Genomic DNA, 22278 nt, shown 5'->3' on the forward strand with positions numbered 1-22278 from the left:
TGGAAGCTTGGAAGGATGCAGAATAGGGTGCACTATTGTTGGAGCTTGTTCCACCACCATGCCTCCAAAAGGCTGGTAGTGGTGATTCTGCCACACCTCTCCCCCACTCCCTCCTCTTCTTCCTCTATGGCCTCTTCCTGTGCAGATTTGTCCTCGGAACCAGTGGTGCTCTGTAGGCATTCTAGGGGCTACGCAAGAACTCAGGCAAAAAAATGCACAGCGGTGCTTGAGTTGGTCTGCTTAGGGGACAGGAGCCACACTAGGGTAGAGATTCTGGAAGCTCTGCAGGGGCAGGCTGAGAGGTGGTTGATGTCACGCCAGCTTCAGGCAGGAATGGTGGTTTGCAACAATGGCACCAACCTCCTCTCCGCCCTCCGACAGGGACACTTCACCCATGTTCCTTTTTTGGCTCATGCCTTAATTTGGTGGTGCAGCAGTTCTTGTGCAGATACTCGGGCTTACAAGATCTCCCTGAGGCAGGCCAGGAAAGTCTGTGGGCATTTCTGCCAGTCATATAATGCCAGTGCTCGGCTGGCTGACCTCCAAAAGGAATGCAATCTACCCAAGAACCGCCTTATCTGTGACATGCCTATCTTGAGGATGGATCACTGGCCAGAGCTTGCACAGTATGCAATTGAGCTACTGGCCTGTTCTGCATCCAGCGGCACTGAATGTGCGTTCTGAAAGAACGCTGGATGCAGGACAGGCCAGTAGCTCAATTGCATACTGTGCAAGCTCTGGCCAGTGATCCATCCTCAAGACCCAGTAAGAGGATTTTCGGTGGGAAAGGTTTCCAAGTCTGTCCTTGCCCCTAGGTATTCCTGCACCATATAAATCAGATGCTGGCGATGGTTTCTGGAACCGATCATACCTTGGGGCTGCGGACTAAAAAATTGTCTGAGCGCATCGGTCAGATGGCCACCTTCTCCTTCTGTGAATGACCGAAGCCTCAGCAACACGTTGTCTAGGTCCAGGAGTTTGTAACCTCCCAGCCTCTGGGAATGCATTGCACAGACCTTTCTGCAAGGCCTCCTGGAGATGTCTCATCCTCTGCGATGGCAAGATAAGGTCCGCAACCTTAACCTTGTACCGTGGATCAAGGAGAGTGGCCAGCCAGTAATGGTCCCTCTCCTTGATCCGAAGAATACGAGGATCCTTCCGCAGGCTTTGCAGGATCAGCTCTGGGTCACTAAGGACAACATGATCTCCAGCCACGTACAAGTCCACGTGTTTCTTGGGACTTTAAATTATCCCTAAAAGACTGCTGCTGCTGAGTGCCAGGCTCCACCTCCATGCTGATACAAGCCTCCTCCTCCTCGTCCTCTTCCTGTGTAATGGGTGGGACAGCAGGAACACTGTCTGGATAAAGGGGGCCTTGAGAGGCAAGGAAGTTCTCCTCTTCCTGCCTCTGTTCTGCCTCAAGTGCCCTGTCCATTATTCCACGCAGCATATGCTCCAACAGGTGGACAAGAGGTACAGTGTCACTGTTGCAGAGCACTGTCACTGCTCACCATCCTCGTGACCTCCTCAAATGGTGACAGGACAGTGCATGCATCCCTGATCATGCCCCCCTAGCATGGTAGTCACACAGGTACTCATTGATGGCCCTCTGCTGAGTGTGCAGCCGCTGCACCATGGCCAAGTTTGAGTTCCACTTGGTGGGCATGTCACATATAAGGCGGTTCATGGGCAGGTTCAACTCCTTTTGGAGCTCAGCCAGCCAAGCACTAGTATTAAATGATCGGTGGAAATGTACACAGACTTTCCTGGCCGGCCTCAGGACATCCTGTAAGCCCGGGTACCTGCCCAAGAACCGCTGCACCACCAGGTTAAGAATGTGAGCCGCACAGGGCACATGGGTTAGTTGTCCCTGTCGGAGGGTGGAGAGGAGGTTGGTGCCATTTTCGCAAACCACCATTCCTGGCTTAAGTTGGTGTGGCGTCAACCACCTCTCGGCCTGCCCCTGCAGAGCTGACAAAATATCTGCCCCAGTGTGGCTCCTGTCCCCCAAAAAAATCAGCGCAAGCACAGCATGGCATCTTTTTGCCTGCATACTTGCGTAGCCCCTGGAACGCCTACGGAGCACCGCTGGTTCTGAGGACAGAGCACTGGAAGAGGCCATGGAGGAAGAAGAAGAGGAGGGGTGGAGGAGAGAGAGAGGTGTGTCACAACCAGTAGTAGCATTTTGGAGGCGTGGTGGCGGAACAACCTTGTCCTGCATCCTTCCCAGCTGCCAGAAGGGTGACCCAATAGGCCGTGAAAGATAGGTAACGTCCCTGTCCATGCCTGCTGGACCATGAGTCAGCGGTAATATGCAATTTACCGCTGACCGCCCTGTCCAGCAAGGCAAGGGCATTCCCCTCCATATGCCGGTAGAGAGCCGGAATCACCTTCTGTGAGAAAAAGTGGAGTTTGGGGACCTGCCACTGAGGAACCGCACATTGCACAAACTCACAGAAGGGGGCCGAGTCTACCAACTGAAAAAGCAGCAGTTGAAGTGCTAGCAATTTAGCCAAGCTAGCATTCAACCGTCGGGCATGTGGATAGCTGGGAGTAAACTTCTTTCGACGGTCCAGCAGCTGGGGCAGGGAAATTTGCCTGCTACAATCGGACGTGGGTGTACTGCTAGCAGAGTGCCCACAAGTGCTTGGCTGTGACACACCGATTTCCCCTCCCAGTGCCTCTGAAGTAGATCATCACTACCATGATTGCTATGCGTATTTTTTGTTTTCCAATAGGTAAGAGTTGTTAGGACCATTGTATATGCTCCCTCTCTTTCCTTTTATAATCAATTACCATTGATTATTAATACATTGTTTACTACAGTTTATAGCTGCTCCTGATGAATGAATGAATGAATGAAATACTTGTATAGCGCACAATGCGAACTGAATCACCTCTAGGCGCTGTGGCGAGTTTTGATCATCTGCTAAAAGAGGAAGGTCTTGAGTTTTTTCCTAAAAGCCAGGTGATTTTCTTCCAGGCGGATGTTGATTGGTAGAGCATTCCATAGCCGAGGCCCTTGGACAGCGAATGAGTGGAAATAATCCACGAAACGCGTCAAGATTTTTACCATTGGATATTATGCCCCAATAACCAAGATTTCACTATGGGTTTGATCTATTTAAATCTACTAATTAAATCATCAATTCATTTTATTGGTCTCTACTGTATATGTACTCTGGGATGTACTATTGGTTTATTACTAACTATGTGTAACAATGCTATTATATTATGAATTTTATTGTGTTATGTTATTATCATACCTTTTAATTCTGCTTATTACATATTGACTTATTATTTATTTACTGTACTATCTCCCTCTGTGTTGCCAATAAATTATTATTTTATTAATTGACCCTAAGTGTCTTGTTTCATATAAAGTCCCGCTGCTGCCCCCTTGTTGTCCCCTTTTCCCTTCCTTTTGTCTAAATATCTGGGATGGAGCTCTGTGTACCGGATGGTCACGGCTCATATAAAGTCCCATCTGTATCTACTCTATAAACTCAGGATTTATGCTTGGCAGATATGGCTCAATTGCTGAGATTAGTCCTTGGGTCTGCTGACTTAAACAAGATTGCACAGAAAAGTGCAGATGACAATGCCAATGCCACCATGTGCCCCACAGGCAGGGGAAACTTTACATTACTGGACAGAGATAAGACAACAGATGTACTAGAAAGGAAGTGGGCAGAATGCTGTAGAATTATTAATGAGTGGCCCTTGCAGAACAAGTCAGGTGGTTTGCTGGATGTGAAACTAGAAAAGGCTGAGGATGTTTTTGATTGCTTTAAATATGTCCAGACCATGGCAGAGAAGTAGGAGTGGATCTGGCTGACCGCACTAACGTTAGTGCCATAGGTTGTAAGAATGCTGTTGTGAGAGGACTCGGAGAAGCCATAAGGAAACGGTTGATGACAATGAAAACAGAGTGGAAAGGATTTGAATGGTCTTTGCTGAGAGAAGTGTGTAGTAGCATTGAGGCTCAGGAAGAAGAGAGAAACGACTGAATGCTTTTGTAGCCCAAAATGATGGTCATGGAGCTGTTTCTCAAAAATAAACCAGGAAATGCTATAATTGTGGCAGGACTGGCCATCTTGCCAGAAAATGTCGATTACCTGACAAACATAAGCAGAAGAAAGAGGGAGATGATGAAAAAATGACTGGTAAAGCAGGATGAACTTTCTGAGCACACAGAAGTTAATTTATGCATCTCCGAGAAGGATGGTAAAGACTCTTTTGTAACATTATGCTTTCCACAACTAACAGATCAGGAAATGTCATGCTTAGTCAATTCTGGCTCTGCCCGGACTATAATTTCAAAAGTCCCACCTACCAAAAGAACATCCCCCCTTTAATCTGGGCCACTAGCAGTTGGAGTGGGAGGAAAGTCTACCCCTCTCAAGGAAACACCCCCCCCCATACAAATTGGAAGCCATAATATGTTTCATAAGCTGCTTGTCTCAGACACTGTACCATGCAACCTATTGGGAAGACATCTACTGTGTTACTTACAAGCCTCTGTACAATATATACCTAATGGAGTAGAAGTACATGTTGGAGAATTAGATAAAGAAATTATATGTGGATTGACAGCAATGGAATTAGAGGAAGAGATTGAAGGTAATATTCCACCCCAGACGATGTCACATATGACGAAACGGACATAGGGTGGTCTCGACGTGTTGACGCCATCACGTGACTATTGGGCGCTCGTTTTGCCGGCCGGCATTTAACGCTGTTTTAATTGGTTTGTCTGTTTGTCTGTTTTTCATGATCTAATAAAACACTTTTTATGTGGATTTACGCTATGGGAGTTTCTTTTATCTATATTCTATGAGCGATCCTGTTATTGGAGGTCGTTTGGAAGGGTTTGATGCTGTCCTGATTCGATGGTCCCTTGGGAATCTTAATGATATATGCTCAGATTTCTTTTTGGTTTGGTAAGCGCGCATTCAGATTGTTAACCAGCACAGTGGTGGTGAAGGAAGCCTATACTCTATACAGAATCTAGCTGGAGGAATATCTTCAATCCAACGGACTGTTGCACTTATTTTTCTTTCTTTTGAGAGCACTTTATTGGGCACGTTTCTTTACTTTATTTATTGATGTTTGCACGTTTCTCTCTTTAAGCACTATATGAGTTTATTAATTATATGAGTTTATTTATGTTTATATTTATTTATTTGACATTTCAATGAATTTGTTTATTTATGTATTCGATATTTAATATTTAATATTTTGAGTGAAACTGTTTAAAGCGGTAGTAAACCCGCATTTTTTTTTTTTTTTTTTTAAAACCTGCAAAGCAAAAGGCATAATGAGCTAGTATGCACCGCATACTAGCTCATTATGAAATACTTACCTTAGAACGAGGCCCCGACATCTCGCCCGATCCACGCCGAGGAAGCCGACATGCTCCCTCGGCGTCTCTTCCGGGTATCGCGGCTCCGGCGCTGTGAGTGGCCGGAGCCGCGATATCGTCACTCCCGCGCATGCGCGCGGGAGATTTAAATCCGGCCGGACGAGCGCTGCCGGATTTTCGCGGAGAGAACCCCCTTGTGCGCATGCGCCGCTGCAGTCAGCGGCGCATAACGAGGGGAATATCTCCTAAACCGTACAGGTTTAGGAGATATTTTTTTTACCTACAGGTAAGCCTTATTATAGGCTTTCCTGTAGGTAAAAGTTAAAAAAGTGGGTTTACTTCCACTTTAAACACTGTAAATGCATTCATTTCGTATATGTGTCACTATTGATTTTTCCATTTGCTTATTTTTTGCTTTAGCAGTCACATTAGATGGTGGCTGAATTTTGCTAGGGTTTATCATATGGGAGAGAGCGCGGTTATAATTTTTATTTTATGTGTTTTATGGGTGTGTATCACATCAGAATAATCGCTGCTTCCAAATATTTAGAATAATCAACTCTTTCTGTGTGGTTGTTTTTTTAGGCTAGCGCAGTATTTTTCTTTTGTTTCAATATTCCACCTGAAATTGTTTCTCAAATAGGTGATATTCTCTGGGCCAAGGGAAAATATGATGTAGGACTTCTACAAGTCCCTCCGGTTAAAGTCAAAATAAAAGCAGGAGCTCAAATCCCAAGTATTCCACAGTATCCACTGTCACCAGATCAACTCTCCGATGTACGAGTACAAATAAAAGAGTTACTTGAAGCAGGTGTCATAAAGAAAACTTAAAAGTAGAGCACATAGGCCATTTTTTTTCTGTAAAGGAAAAGGGTGAAAAGCCAGTATATCAAATGGTACATGATTTAAGGGCCATCAAATCGAGAAAGGCACCCCTGGTGTCCCAAATCCCAGTACTTTACTCAATGACATGCCTACAGGAACATGGGTGTACACCATAATAGACCTAGCAAATGCTTTCTTTAGCGTTGCCTTGGATAAAGAAAGCCAAGAACTTTTTGCTTTCCGGTTTGAAGGAGAAATGTATACCTGGACAAGAATTCTGCAAGGAATGATTTCCTCTCCAAGTGCATTCTCAAAGGCCATGATGACAATCCTAAACGGTTGGCAACCAGCCCATAAAGGCACAGTGATCAAGGTGTACATTGGCAACATCTGAGCCCTTGTACACACGGTCGGATAATCTGTCGGATTGCGTCTTATCGGACCGTGTCGTCGGGTAATCCGACTGTGTGGGGTATGCATCGGACTGATTCCATCCGAATCTCCATCCGACCCAATTTCCCAACATGTTGGAAATATTTCCTGACCAACTGGGCCGGACGGACCTAATCCGATCATGTGTAGAGCATTTTCATCGGGCCAAGTGCCACGCATGCTCAGATCAAATTCCTACATCAAAGCTATTGGCTACTAGTCTGAACGTAGTCCCATCGTAACAAAATTATGTCATCATGTTCTGAAAGATCGGATTTTTCGCCAACTTGAGATCCGACGGACAAAATCCGACAGGCAAAATATGACGGATTTGGTTGTGGAAATCTTCGACCGTGTGTACAGGGGCTTACTATGTGCAGACACACAAGAACATTGTGAACAACACTCTTTCTCTGTTGAAATATCTCAGTGAACAAAATTGTAGTGTCAAAGGAAAAGGTACAATAGTGCAGACCTCATGTGAAATTTCTTGGTCACTGTCTAGGCCCCGGAACCAAACACATTGACACTGAAAGAAAACGGACAATAACTAAAATGCCTCAGCCGAAAAATCACAAGCAGCTCAGAGAATTAATCGGAATGGTGTCATATGTGAGACAATATTTACCAGATGTCAACACCAAGTTGAAACCCTTGTATACTGCCCTGACTACACCCTTTGAATGGACAAAGGAACTGGAGGATGCCTTCAATCATTTGAAAGCGGATATCCAGGTCGCACCTGCCCTCAAATTACCTGACCAAAGCAAAACCTTCCAACTATATTGCTCTGTAAAGGGAGCCACAGGCAATGGAGTTCTTGCACAGAGGTCACCACCAGGAACACACATAGTGGTCTATGAAAGTGTACAACTGGATCTAATCCTCCAGGGAAAAGAAACCTGTTACCTTTTGCAGCCAAATATTACAATTATCAGATCCATGAGTATGTATGCTGACCTGGTCATAGACTTTTACACCATATGTACTAATAGACCCTTACTATCTTATCTGTGGTCAAAAGGCTTATAAGTGGATACCTCCCCATAGTTATGGTACCTGCTATATTGGGACATTAGCTCCATCCCTTTTTGTGGTCGAGGAAAATTATATTAGGATATACAAAGGTGCAGTGAATCATTTAGAGGACTACCATCAACCCATGCCCGTACGAAAACGTAGAGCTATATTTAATACTGGAGATAAGATACGGGCATGGTTTCCAGCAATGTTTGGGGGAGGTATAAATATGATCAATAAAATGGAAATTGCTTTTAATAATTATAGTGCATTAGTTGACCAGATGTTTAATTAAACTGAGAGTGCAGTCAATGAAATAGCTGCAGACCTAAGATTACCACACAAGCGTACCCTGCAAACTAAATTGGCCTAAGCCCTTGTACACACGGTCGGACATTCCGACAACCAAATCCATCGGATTTTGTTCGTTGGATTTTGTCTGAAACTGTTGCATACACACGGTCGGACAAAGTCGTCGGAAAATCCGATCGTTCAGAACGTGATGACGTTATTTAGTTACGACAGGACTACGTTCAGGCTAGTAGCCAATAGCTTTGATGTAGGAATTTGATCTGAGCATGCGTGGCACTTTGTCCGATCGGAATTCTCTACACATGATTGGAGTATGTCCGATCGGAGCATTTTGTCGGAAAATGTTACCAACAAGTTGGAAAACTTGGTCCGTCGGATACTCCGACGGAAACAGTCCGATAGAGACCACACACAGTCGGAATATCCGACAAAACGGTCCGATCGGACACATTCCGTCGGAATCTCCAACCGTGTGTACAAGGGCTTAGACTATCTGTTGGCTAAGGAAGGAGGTCTATGTGTGCTCTTAAATTATACTACATGTTGTTCCTGGTTTGAAGATCCTGGTATACAAGACATGATAGGAGCCCATCTCCAGATGAGAGAGAAACTGAGGAAACAAGCCATTGATCTCACCACCCCTGAAAAGGGTAGTAATTGTAATGTATTTGGTAACTGGAACATTGGTGGGTGGATGGGCCCATTGATTCAACAAATTCTTTTTGTCCTAGCGGGAATCATTGTTATTTTATTACTTGCTTATTTGTTTTTCAGGTATGCAAAATGCGGAATACAAAAGATTACTACAATGACAGTTAGAACTGAGGGAAATTACCCCAAGGAAGAAATAGTGTTATCAGATTAGCAGATTCGTATGATGCCAAGATGGGTGATACAAAATGAGTAAAGATATGTATCCACATATACCCTAAAAAGAACTTTGCTCCACTTAGATGTGAAGTAGTACTGTGGACCCTCTGGTATCATGCTAGGTAGGGAAGATATGGAAGTGACCCACCACAGGGGTCAAGAGGAGGGAAATTAGTAGAATTATAGGAGTCTAATAATTTTGAGAATATATATATATATATATATATATATATATATACACACACACACACACACATACATATGTAGAATATCACTTTAAGAATTGGTAATACACTTGTTTTATATTTTCTCTTTTAGATGTTCCTTCTCCTTCACTTGTGTTTCAATTCCTCGGAAAATTAAACTACAGGATATGTGACTGCACAAACTACTGATAAGAACCCAGAAATTTGCTAAAAATTACTTCCTTATCGAAACCAGTCTGAACCGACCAAATATTGCTGAGATGTCTTTTTTTTTGAGAGTCACATGATGTATACACACATTTAACTGTTCCCTTCCTACTAAAAAGATATGGACATTGATTGGACTAAACTATACGATCACAACTATATCATGCCTAGAATACACTTAGTACACACCCATATCTTATGTATATTCATACCTATAAATGTATAACCTGTAGATGTAAGCTCAGAAACACTTTCACTTTTGATCTCTTATAGTAGCTGAGAACTGTGTTGTATTTCTCCACTGCAGTGAATAAGAAGCACCTACTTATCTTAGACTTATGCCGCGTACACACGAGCGGACTTTTCAACATCCAAAGTCCGACAGAATGATTCCGTCAGACTATTCGATCGTGTGTGGGCTGCAACGGACTTTTGATTCGCAAAAGTCTGACGGACTTTAGAAAATGGAACATGCTTCAAATTTTTCCGCCGGACCCGGTCCCTTCGAAAAATTCGCTCGTGTGTATGCTATTCCGACGGACTAAAACCGACGCTAGGGCAGCTATTGGCTACTGGCTATGAACTTCCTTATTCGAGTCCAGTCGTACGTCATCACGTTCGAATCTGTCAGAGTTTGGTGTGATTGTGTGTGGCCAAGTCCGCTCAGTCGAAAAGTCCGTCAGAACTCTGTCGGAACTCCGGCAGAACTCCGGCAGGACTCCTTCGGAAGTCTGTCGGACATAAGTCCTCTCGTGTGTACGGGGCTTAAGAAGATATGGATAGATATAGGTGTGTTGTTGGACAGTTTCCATAAACAGACAGGTATCTCCAAATCCCTGGTATTAGATAAAAAGAGAAAGTAAGAGAGAGACACTGCTCCCTCCAGGATAATGGGATTTTAATTGGAGGTATAGATGTTTGTTACCAAGGTAAGCCTACAATAAAGTTTAATTTAAGAGAATATTCAATTTTATTACACAATATCACATAGAAAATAACAGTCACCATAGCATTTTGACCATGAATTGATACTTAATACAAGAAACAAGATGCTTGGATATGCAGAGGAGCCGACATGTTTCGCAGATTCCTGCAGGATTATGGACAGTCTTGAGGCACCGCAATCTATTCTAATAGTTTTATATAATGCAACAACATCCACACATGTAGGACTCCCAACATTATAAGTGATTTATTCTTCCAAAGCAAATAGACTTTTGCAAACTTGTACTTACTAGTATTCCAATGTTTCTCTTCTCCCTCAGTTTTTCTCCATCACTCAGCTAATGAGAATTCTCTCAATATCTTTTTATTTTTTTGTAGCACAAACATTAAAAACCCCAGAGATGATCAAATACCACCAAAAGAAAGCTCCATTTGGGGAAAAAAAAGATAAAAATGTCATATGGGTACAGTGTGACATGACAGCACAATTGTCATTCAAAGTATTACAGCACTGAAAGCTGAAAATGTACCTGGGCAGGAAGGGAGTGAATGTGTCAGGTATTGAAGGGGTTAAACATGTGGGCACAAAAAACAAAACAAAACCAGCTCTGGCAGTGAAAGGGGTAAAGGGAGCGTTCCCCCTTTGGGAAGATGTTACATGTTCCTGCAGCGGCTCAGGGATCCGAGTCCTCTGTGTGACAGCAGTGCGGGGAGAAGTTCCCCATACTGGTTGTCACTTTATAAAAAGAGCGCGGCCGTGCCATTTATTCACAGAGTTCTGTCCCTTGCCAATGTCGGCTTGTAGTTTTCAATGAACTCCCACACTTCTTAGATGATGGAGATCAGCCATGGAGTATATCTGAGGTGTATATCAGGGTGTGCTTCTTCCCCACATAAGAGCTGTGATGTCCAGCAACATTCATATAGAAGACACTTCCCACACTCAAGGCACTAATACACCTCGAGGGTTGTGTGAGATCCCTGATGTACAGGAAGACAGTACTTCAGTCAGGAACAATTCCCTCATTAAGGACAGCAATATGTCTTCTCCCCGTGTGAGATCTCTGATGTCTGTTTAAACTGGAATTGTTTGAAAAACATTTCCCACACTCCGGACAGGAATACGGCTTCTCCCCCGTGTGAGATCTCTGATGTTTGTAAAGATCGGCCTTCTCTGAAAAACATTTACCGCACTCAGAACAAGAATACGGCTTCTCCCCTGTGTGAGATATCTGATGTCTGTAAAGATTTGACTTCACTGAAAAACATTTCCCACATTCAGTACAGGAATACGGCTTCTCCCCCGTGTGAGATCTCTTATGTGTGAAAAGATGGGACTTCACTGAAAAACATTTCCCACACTCAGGACAGGAATACGGCTTCTCCCCCGTGTGAGATCTCTGATGTATGTAAACACTGGACTTCTCTGAAAAACATTTCCCACACTCAGGACAGGAATACGGCTTCTCCCCCGTGTGAGATCTCTGATGTGTGGAAAGATGGGAGATCTGTAAAAAACATTTCCCACAATCAGGACAGGAATACGGCTTCTCCCCCGTGTGACATCTCTGATGTCTGTAAAGACTGGACTTCTCTGAAAAACATTTCCCGCATTCAGGACAGGAATATGGCTTCTGCCCCGTGTGAGATCTCTGATGTTTGGAAAGACTGGACTTCACTGAAAAACATTTCCCACACTCAGTACAGGAATATGGCTTCTCCCTTGTGTGAGATCTTTTATGCACATTAAGATTGGATTTAAATTGGAAAAACTTCCCACACTCAGTACAGGAATACGGCTTCTCCTCCATGTGAGATCTCTGATGTGTGAAAAGATGGGACTTCACTGAAAAACATTTCCCGCACTCAAGACAGGAATACGGCTTCTCTTCTATATGAGATATCTGATGTCTGTAAAGACTGGACTTCTCTGAAAAACATTTTTTGCACTCAGTACAGGAATACGGCTTCTCCCCCGTGTGAGATCTCTCATGTTTGGAAAGACTGGATTTCACTGAAAAACATTTACCGCACTCAGGACAGGAATACGGCTTCTCTCCTGTGTGAGATCTTATATGCACATTAAGATCAGATTTAAAACGGAAACACTTCCCGCACTCAGTACAGGAAAGCCTCTTCTCTGTTGGAAGGACGGCACCGTCCCGCACAGTCTGAGGTTCCTCAGGATAAGAGGAATACGATGGTCCATCTACACTGTGTGGTGCCGGATGGACATTTGAGGTAGTCGGGTTTTCTCCTGGACTATACTGTGTGATGTCCTCATCTTCTACTTCACAGTCTGGAGACAAAGTGAGACAATCCTCTGAGGTTTTCCTCATCTCCCGTCCATCTACTAAAATAGAAGTAAAAAGATTATTAATAGGCGTGAGCTGATTGGTTCCCCTAAAACAGGACTCCGCCCACATCAGGCAGCTTTGTCTCTGAGGATCTTACAATTCCCCCCTCAAGGTAACTAGTAAATGGGTCCTCTGTAGGGCGGCAACTAATGATTATTTTCAGAATTGATTAGTTGGCCGATTATTGTTTTGATTAATTGACTAATTGGATAAAAACAACATAAAAAAAGATTGGTGTATAATTTAATTAATATTCTTGAAGATCTATATACAGCGGTAAATATTAAATATCCAGATATATAGTTGTATATTTAATCCCCTATGAGAATAACAGACAGATAGATGTATTATTAGAGGGAGAATCTGCTACATATCAGAATCAGAGATCAACATTATTAAAATATAAAAAAAAGAGGTAAAACGCTGTTTTGCAGATGATCAGACAGGAGTGTAATATAATATGATGGATGACAGACTCCCTTGTCATAGACAGGTAGGTGGGTACAAGCTCCCTGCACCTGATGTCACTTATGCTGACCGAACACAAAATAATTTTTCTTTCAAAAAACATTCATCCAATTTTCTAACCATTAGTGGGGTCAAATCGGTGTTCATTTTCCACCACAGTGACGGGAAAATTCGAAGGAGCAGAACAGAAAACTTTTCTCCATCGAACAAATTTTCACATCGCGTATGTGGTTTTTGCTCAAACGTTACATTCTTTTTAAAATTAAATGTTAAAAGCAAGTGGAATTTTCTAATTACAATCGTCCATTCATCAAATGTACAAATAATTTTCATACAAATATTTGTGGGAATATTCCCGTCAAAAAATGGATCTGTGTATGGCCAGCATAGGACATTTTGTAGTAGCAGCATGATTATTTTTAAATCATCTGTTATGATGGGGATAAAAAAAAAAACAGGATCATTATCCGTTAACGTTCTTTTCCAGTAGTCTTCCAGTACGGCTTACAGAGAGAGAGGCTCCTCCCACTTATTACAGGAAACACATGATCCACATTATAAAAGACCACCCATAGGCCATGGCCTCTCAGTATTAACAAATAACTGAAAGTGCAGATAAAATAATAAACACCTCCATTGGTGCAACCACCTTAGCGTTACAGAATTATTCCTATGAAACAAGGGGGGGGGGGGACACGTTATCCTGGAATACTCCTGGAAAAGAGCATTAACAAGCAATAACTTTTTTCCCAGTCATCTTCCAGGATGGCTTACAGAGAGGACCAAATAGAACTACCTGATCAGGGCGGGACCACAGCCTGCAGCACTTGATTTGCAAGCACATCCAGCCTATAGTGCTTTACGAACGTATGACAGCTGGACCAGGTTGACGCTTTTTGGAGGGGCGAAGCTCTGGCCCTTTCAGCCCAAGATGTAGATACTGTTCTTGTGGAACGAGCGTTGACTCCTGTTGGTGGTTGTAGAGATGCTGTCTTGTATGCTTCTATGATTGCCGACTTCATCCACCTGCCGACAGTATTTTTTGATGCCCTTTTACCTTTGCTGGGATCGAACAGTACATACAGACTTGTGGAGGATCTCCACTCTTTGGTGCACTCAATATAGGCAATCACGCATCTTCTCACGTCTAGATTATTAAACTTGGCCTCCTTATTTTTAGGATTACCACAAAAAGACGGGATTACTATTTCTTCCAATCGGTGGAAGCTGAAAGCTACTTTAGATAGGAAAGCATGTCGAAGGTATTGCTTGGACTCCATCCGAATCGGGATGTGCAGATGTGTCCCTTGGATTAAACTAACCCATGAAAACTCCTGTGGCTCACAACTTCCTGGTGGTGTAAATGGACTCCATCTTGAACCGTTCATATTTCAGGAAAGCATTGACCGGTTTCCAATTTTGAATCCGCCAATATTTTCCTGACGGCTTTTTTCTGAGGAAGACGTGGGAATAAAATCCACCCTTCCTTTGATTTGGAGGGATGTAACTTATCACATCATCCTCAAGCATATTTTGAAGGAGAGAAGACATGGCCACCTCTTTTTCTTGCTCTCTTGGTAAAATTGTAGGAAGACATTTTTGAGGAGGACAGCCCACTAATTCTATTCTGTATCCGTGATTGATAAGATCCAAAATAAAATTGTTGCTGGAAATGGCCTGTCATTGTGGGAAGAAGGCCCCCAATCTTCCCCCCACCCAGATGGTTGAGTCACTGAGAGGGGTCCTTAGGCTGGGGGGGGGTTTAAAAGGAAGCCACCTTTTCGTTTCCCCCTCCTATACTGCCACCCTTTTCTCTGATCCTGCTTGTTTGCATAATTTTTGTTCTGTTGACATCTGTCACCTCTGCTGTCACTTGTCCCTTCAAAAGGGATGAAGATTCCTTTTTGTTGCTGCTTTTTAGGGATAGGAAACCTCTTTTTCCTGTCGGCTGACCTTTCAAGTACCGACTTAAACTCTTTCCCGAACAACAATTTGCCTAAAAAAGAAAGAACAGAGCTTAATTTTTGAGACTGTATCCCCCTTCCCAAGATATTAACCAGATAGCTCTCCTGGCCTCATTAACTAAGGCTGTAGACCTGGCCGTAAATCTCACTCTGTGAAAGTGTCTGCTATATAAGCCACTGCCTTGTTTAATGTTGGCAGAGCCTCCAAGATCTCTTCTTTTGGAGTATCTGACTCTAGAAGTGAGCGGAGCTGTTTTCACCACAAATCCAAAATACGGACTACACAGGTAGTAGCAATTGCAGGTTTCAAGTTAGCTGAACAGGCCTCCCATGCCTTTTTCAAGTAATCTTCAGCTTTCCTCTCCATCACCTCTTTTAATGAGCCTGTATCCTCAAAAGAGAGTTCTGCTCCCTTTGAGATCTTCGATAGGGAGGTGTTTAACTTGGGACACTTCCCCCATAGACTCATATCTTCTTATTTGAAAGGGAACCTCCTTTTGAGGTTTTTGGGGAGAAATATTTTTTCTGGTACTTTACACTCCTGCAACACTGTTTCTTTTAGTGAAGCGTGAACTGTAAAGGTTCTGGCCTGCTTGGCTTAGAAACCGGCATATAACAGGTCATGCACAGACACTTCTTTATCTTCTGACTCCTCCAAATCCAGGGTATCCTATATGGCCTCTTTAATAACTCATCTATCTCCTCTGAGGGAAACAGGAATCTTTGGCTTGTCCAACTTAAACTCCCCCTTCATCGGAGTTCGAAGCCAACTCTGAGCTATCCTCCAGCCCTCGATCAGGGGTCACTTGCCTGATAGAAGGGGTTATCGGAATCGCCCTAGTGCTGGTACCGGATGTGCTGGGGATGGGATCTTCCCCGGAATCCTGTGCACGACGTTTGAATGATTTTAGAGTCTCCATCCAATCCATGACATTTTTGAATAACGGGATTGTTTCTTTTTTGACCATGTTATCAATGCAATCTTAACATAATAGGATTTTTGTACTCACCGTAAAATCCTTTTCTCTGTAGTTCACTGACTGACACAGCTCCTTTATTTTAGACCATCGTGTTGTTATGCCCCCTTCAGGAGAGGACTAGGCAGAACATGTTAACAAAAAACAGAACTTTCCAGTTCTGACCAAGGGGCGGTCCCTTCAGTAACAACCCCCCCAGCCTGCATCCTGCAGCCTCAGTACATCAACAAGCAGTATAAACTAAACAATAGGAGGGGAGGGAGCGGTGTCAGTCAGTGAACTACAGAGAAAAGGATTTTACGGCGAGTACAAAAATCCTATTTTCTCTTATGTTCACTGACTGACACAGCTACTTTACTTTAGACCATTGGGACAACCCCAAGCAGTGTCAAAATGAGGGGTGGGAAAACAGAATAAAAACTTCACCCACAAAAACAGAAGTGCTCCCTAACAGGGGAGTCACCACCTTATCTAACCGCATCTTGTCAAAAAAACAGAAAAAATTTAGTGCAATTGCAAATTTACACGGCCGCCTGCAAAACAGGCATCAGCCAATGCACTGACATCTACCTTGTAGAATTTTGTAAAGGTGTGAACAGACTACCAAGTTGCCGCTTTACACACTTGAGCGAAAGACGATTGATGTCAGAAGGCCCAAGAGGTTCCAACTGCCCTAGTGGAATGGGCCATGACAGGAAAGGGGGGCACCTGCCCCTTCAAGGTGTAGGCCTGTACCACAATCTGTCTGATCCACCTGGAAATGGTGGCCGATGAGACCCCCATGCCTTTTTTTGGACCAGCTACCGAAACAGAGAGTCTGACTTCCGAAAGGGAGCTGTGGCAGACAAATACACCCTTGGAGCCCGGACCACGTCCAGGGAATGTCGGTTTAGGACACAAAGATGGTAAACACAATGTCTTCATTGATGTGGAACGCCGAAACCACCTTCAGCAGAAAAGGTTGTGGACACAACACCACCTTATCTTTAACTACTTCAATACAGGGCACTTAAACACCTTCCTGCCCAGACCAATTTTGAGCTTTCAGCACTGTCACACTTTGAATGACAATTGCGTGGTCATGCTACACGGTACCCAAATGAAATTTTTATCATTTTTTTCCCACAAATAGAGCTTTCTTTTGGTGGTATTTGATCACCTCTACGGTTTTTATTTTTTGCGCTACAAATAAAAAAATACCAATTTTTTTTTTTTTATATGTTTTTTTTGTTTCAGTTTCAAAACTTTGTAAATAAGTACGTTTTCTCCTTCACTGATGGGCACTGATGGGGCTACACTGATGGGCACTGATAAGGCGGCACTGATGGGCACCAATGATGTGGCACCAATGAAGTGGCACTGATGAGGTGGCATTGATGGACACTGATATGTGGCACTGATAGGTGGCACTGATGGGCGACACGGATGGGCACCGATAGGTGTCACAAATTGGCACTGATAGCTGGCACGGATTGGCAGGGATGGGTGGCACAGATGGGCATGGATAGGCGGCACAGATGGGCATGTGTGGGCACTGATAGGCGGCACAGGTGGGCACTGATAGGTGGCACAGGTGGGCACTGATAGGCGGCATTGTATTGTTATACTGTACTAATGGATGCCAATCAGTGCCAAACAATAATGCATGCCAATCAGTGATGCCCATTGTGGGCACTGATTGGCATCCATTATGGGCACTGATTGGCATCCATTGTGGCACTGACTGGCATCCCTGGTGGTCTAGGGAGGATTACCTTTTGCTGGGCATCCCTGGTGGTCTGGTGGCATCCCTGGTGGTCCAGTGTGGGCATCCTTGGGGGGGGCTTTGCTGATAATCGATCAGCACAGACCCCCCCTGTCAGAGGAGCAGCCGATCGGCTCTCCTCTACTCACGTCTGACAGACGCAAGTGAGGAAAAGCCGATCACCGGCTCTTCCTATTTACACTGTGATCAGCTGTGATTGGACACGGCTGATCACGTGGTAAAGAGTCTCCGTCAGAGACTCTTTACCGAGATCGTAGTTGCCGGGTGTCAGACTGACACCCCGCAACAACGATCGCCGCGATGTAAGCCCCCGGGGGCGCGCAGCGGCTCATAATCTTGATCACTTCATATGACGTCTGATCAGGATTATGCAACCACTTTGCCACCGTCAATTGCCTATAGGGCGGGCGGCAAGTTGTTAAGGATAACCAGATAAGGCGGCTTGCAAGACAAGGCCGCCAGTTCCGAAACACTTCCGGTCGATGTAATGGTCACTAGAAAGACAACTTTCTGGGAAAGAGTCAACAAGGGAATTTCTCTGATATTCTCAAACGTCGGTTTCTGAAGTGCCGATAACACCAGGTTCAGGTCCCACGGGGGTAATGGTGGACGCACCGGAGGACCTACATGCTGAAACCCCTGAACAAAGGTGCTCACTAGAGAGTGAGACGCCAGGGGTTGCTGGAAAAAGACAGCCAAGGCTGATATTTGTCCTTTAATGGTGCTCAAAGCCAATTTCTAGTCTACTCCATGCTGTAGAAACAGCAGGATCCTGGATATGGAAGGCCATCCTTTCTCCTCACACGTAGAGATGTAGGCCTTCCAGGTACGATTATATATCTTTCGAGAAGAAGATTTTCGTGCTCTCAACATAGCTGAAATCACAGAGTCCGATAGGCCCCAGTTCCTTAGCACCTGACTCTCAACAGCCATGCCATTAAAACCAGTGATGGTAAAGCAGGATGGAGAATCGGACCTAGAGACAGAAGGTCCTCTGGTAACGGCAGTCGCCAGGGAGTGTCCGCCAGACGTACCAGGTCGGTGTACCAGGGACGCTGAGGCCAATCTGGGGCAATCAGAATTACTGGAATCCCCTCGGTCTCCACTCTGCGGAGCAGACGTGGTAGTAGCTTTAGCGGAGGAAAGGCATAGATCAGTTGGTACTGACCACACGGAGCCACCAGCACGTCTGACGCATCTGTCCAAGGATCTTTTGTCCTGGACACAAATCCCGGCACCTTCCGTTTGAGATGGGAAGTCGGGAGATCCACGTCTGGTGTGCCCCATCACAGGCACAGTAGCCTGAACACCTCCGGATGCAGCGCCCATTCTCCTGGGACTTAGGGAGTCTGCATGCCAGTTCTCCACTTCCGGGATATAAATGGCCGATACATGTCGCTCTGCCCACTGAAGGATGTGAGCAATCTCCCACGCTGCGGCCGAGCTTCCTGTTCCTCCTTGATGATTGACATATGCTACCGACGTGGCGTTGTCCGACTGGATCCTGATCGGACGCCCTCGAAGTCTCATTGACCATGTGGAGAGGCATAGACTGATCGCTCGGAGCTCGACCACTTTGATCGGCAACTTGGATTTCTCCACCAACCAGAGGCCCTGGGATGACTGTACTCCTAGTACTCCACCCCAGCCAGTTAGGCTGGCATCTGTTGTGATCACAGTCCAATGTAGAGTTAGGAACGACTTCACGGACCGAAGTGCCGGGGATCTCAGCCACCAGAGCAGGGAGTCCCCAACTGACTGGCTCACCTGAATCTGCCGATCCAGGGATAACGGAGATTTGTCCCGTTTCATCAAGATCACTGGTGTTAAACTGGGCGTACAGCACTGCCTCGATGGAGGCCACCATAAGCCCCAGGACACGCATGCAGAAGAGTAGCGATGACCACCCGCGGTTCATCAACAGTTTTACCGTGGCTCTGAGAGTCTGCAGCTTGTCTGGACGGAGAAGCACTCTCGCTTCCATGGAGTCCAGCAGTAAGCCTAGGTACTCCAGTCGTTGAGTTGGTATAAGCACCGACTTTTTTAGGTTCAACAGCCACCCAAATTCCTGCAGGGTCTGCATGGTGATCGCCACATCCTCCTTTAATTCTGAGGTGGAAGATGCTCTCAGGAAGAGTCTAGGTAACCTACGATCATGATCCCGTGTTGTCGCAGCAATGCCAGAACTGGAGCCAATACCTTGGTAAAGATTCGGGGGGCTGATGCCAAGCCAAAAGGGAGAGCCGCAAACTGGTATTGGGCGTCCCCAACTGCAAATCACAGAAACCTCTGATGCCGAAGGCATATGGGTATGTGCAGGTACGCATTCCTGGATGTCCAAGGACGCCAGGAAGTCCCCTTGATGGAGTACAGTGACTACTGAGCGAACTGATTCCATTCTGAACCTCTGTACTTTCATGAAGCAATTGAGGGCTTTTAGGTCCAAGATTGGACGTACCCCTTCCTTTTTGGGAACTACAAACAGATTGGAGTAGAACCCCTGAAATATTTCTGGCTCCGCAACAGGTACTATCACCCTCCGACTTAGCAGGTCCCTTACCGCCCCCAATAGGGCCTCATGGCGAGCCGGGAGTAAGGGTATGCTGGAGGGAAATAATCAGTTTGGTGGCCAAGAGAGGAACTCTATCTTGTAGCCAGAGGAAATCAGTTAGCAGACCCATTGGTCGGACAGCCGAGAGGCAACCCCCCACCCGTGAGACGGGAGGGGCAAACCTTCATGCGGTAGCACTCTTGCTCACAGGCTTGTTAGGCTTGTGTTTCCAGGGACACTTTTGTCCTTCAGAGGTCATCCTGTCGGGCCGGGGACGTTTAACTAAAGCCCCGGGGGGAAGAAAAAGCCGTTTGTGAGTGGAAAATGAGGGCCCTTGCCTATGGCGTGGCTCCTTAGCCTTCCTGGCCTGTAGGAGGTACTCTTCCCACCTGTGGCATTCTTAATGATGTCATCCAACGAGGCTCCAAAGAGCCGTTCACCAAGGAAGGGTAGATCCGTCAGGGCTTTCTTAGATGCCTGGTCAGCCGACCAGTATTTTAGCCAAATCAGGCGCCTCAGCACCACCGCTGACACTGAAGCCCTGGATAAACAGAGGGAGGGTATCCAGGGCCGCGTCACAAACGTACTTAAGGTCTTGCACTAACTTGTCTGCTAGTTCCACGCAGACAGGAGAAGCCTGTTGCTCCCCCAATTCTCAGTGACAAAGTTTTGCCCACTCGGTCAGTGTCTGTGACACAAGTGCGGAAGCCACTACTGGTCGCATCGCTGACCCCACAACCGTAAACAAGGAACAGGCCAGTGCCTCGGCCTTCCTGTCCGTGGGGTCCTTAAAGGCAGGAGTCCCCTCTACCGGGATCGTGGTTACTTTATTTAACCTGGATACGGGGGGGTCCACGACCGGAGGAGCCGACCATTTTTTAAGAAGGCTCTCCTCAAAGGGGTAACGCACCGCCATATATTTTGTATTTTGGGACCGAAAAGGTCCGTTGCAGTCTACCCCATTCCTTGTATATGAACTTATCGTAATAAGTCAGATATGGAAACACCTTAGGTGTACGGCTGGCTTACGGGACCCAAAAGGGACCGCTACATCAGCAGAGGAATCTGCTGTATCCTGAATCTTCAGGGTATCACGCATAGCTGTGATAAGTGCTCCAACTAGCGCTTTGTGGCGCGCGGACCCGGACGAGGATTCATCCTCACTGTCCGATCGGTCCTGGTCAGCATCATCTGAAATGACAGAGCAGGGGCAGCCAGTCTCAGTGGGGCCTGAGTCTGCGTCAGAGCTCTCCCTGGAGGACAGGGGGGCAGGGGCCGCTCTTTAATACCTTTGCACCCACGCACCACCTCCATCCTGGCAATAAACGTGTCAAGGACTGCCGACAAAGCGTCCAGAGGCACTGCACTGTTTCCAGGCGAACCGGCTGCAATTGCCTGGAGTTCGGGGGAAGAAACACCAGTTTCTGAAGCCATGCTGTCTTCCACCTGTTGGGGACTTAGGACAGTGAATAGTCCCACCCTCCTAACCGCTGCAGGCTGAGGGGCCCCCACCGCAGGACTCACCACCCTGACCGAGTTCTGCGCTGTCCAGCTAGTAGTGCCTGTGTCCTGTGTCAGCTCCCAGGTGTCTGTGACAGGAAACCGCGCTATTCGGAGCCTCAGGGATCAGCGCTGGATATAAAAACCATGCTGGGCTACAACAAAATGGCTGCAGAGCGTCCAGTATAAAGGACATAATCACACGGAAAATGGCCGCCAAACTACAGTAAAATGGTGCATGACCATGCTTCTCCCTGGTCACACCAAACATGGCTGCCAAACAACTGTATACAGAGAGGGACAGTGAAAAAAGCCAGAGAAAATGGCAGCAGACAGCGATCAGCATGAACAGACCTCCAGACACCCAGGGGAGAGACAACAGACCCCCCATGGCACAGTCATCCAGCACAGCCCCCCAGGGGGCCCCTGTCTATGTGGCAAACACACTGCTCAGCAGCCCATGCAGCATCCCCCACAGGGGGGGAGGGAAGATAGGGACAGGGAGAGAAGAGAG

The 22278-nt window shown here is 45.7% G+C and overlaps 1 protein-coding gene across 1 annotated transcript in view; it reads right to left on the reverse strand.

Annotated features, from left to right (window-relative positions):
- The window catches only part of LOC143986899 (uncharacterized), a 549767-nt gene that overhangs the window by 154390 nt on the left and 373099 nt on the right, over nucleotides 1-22278 (reverse strand). Inside the window, 1 exon segment of the mRNA XM_077485306.1 lies at nucleotides 11264-12535. Coding sequence (XP_077341432.1) covers nucleotides 11264-12535 — 1272 coding nt within the window.

This window comes from Lithobates pipiens, unplaced genomic scaffold (genome assembly GCF_037356315.1).
Source record: "Lithobates pipiens isolate NorthernLeopardFrog02 unplaced genomic scaffold, aLitPip1_a1.2 Scaffold_18, whole genome shotgun sequence".
Taxonomy (NCBI): domain Eukaryota; kingdom Metazoa; phylum Chordata; class Amphibia; order Anura; family Ranidae; genus Lithobates; species Lithobates pipiens.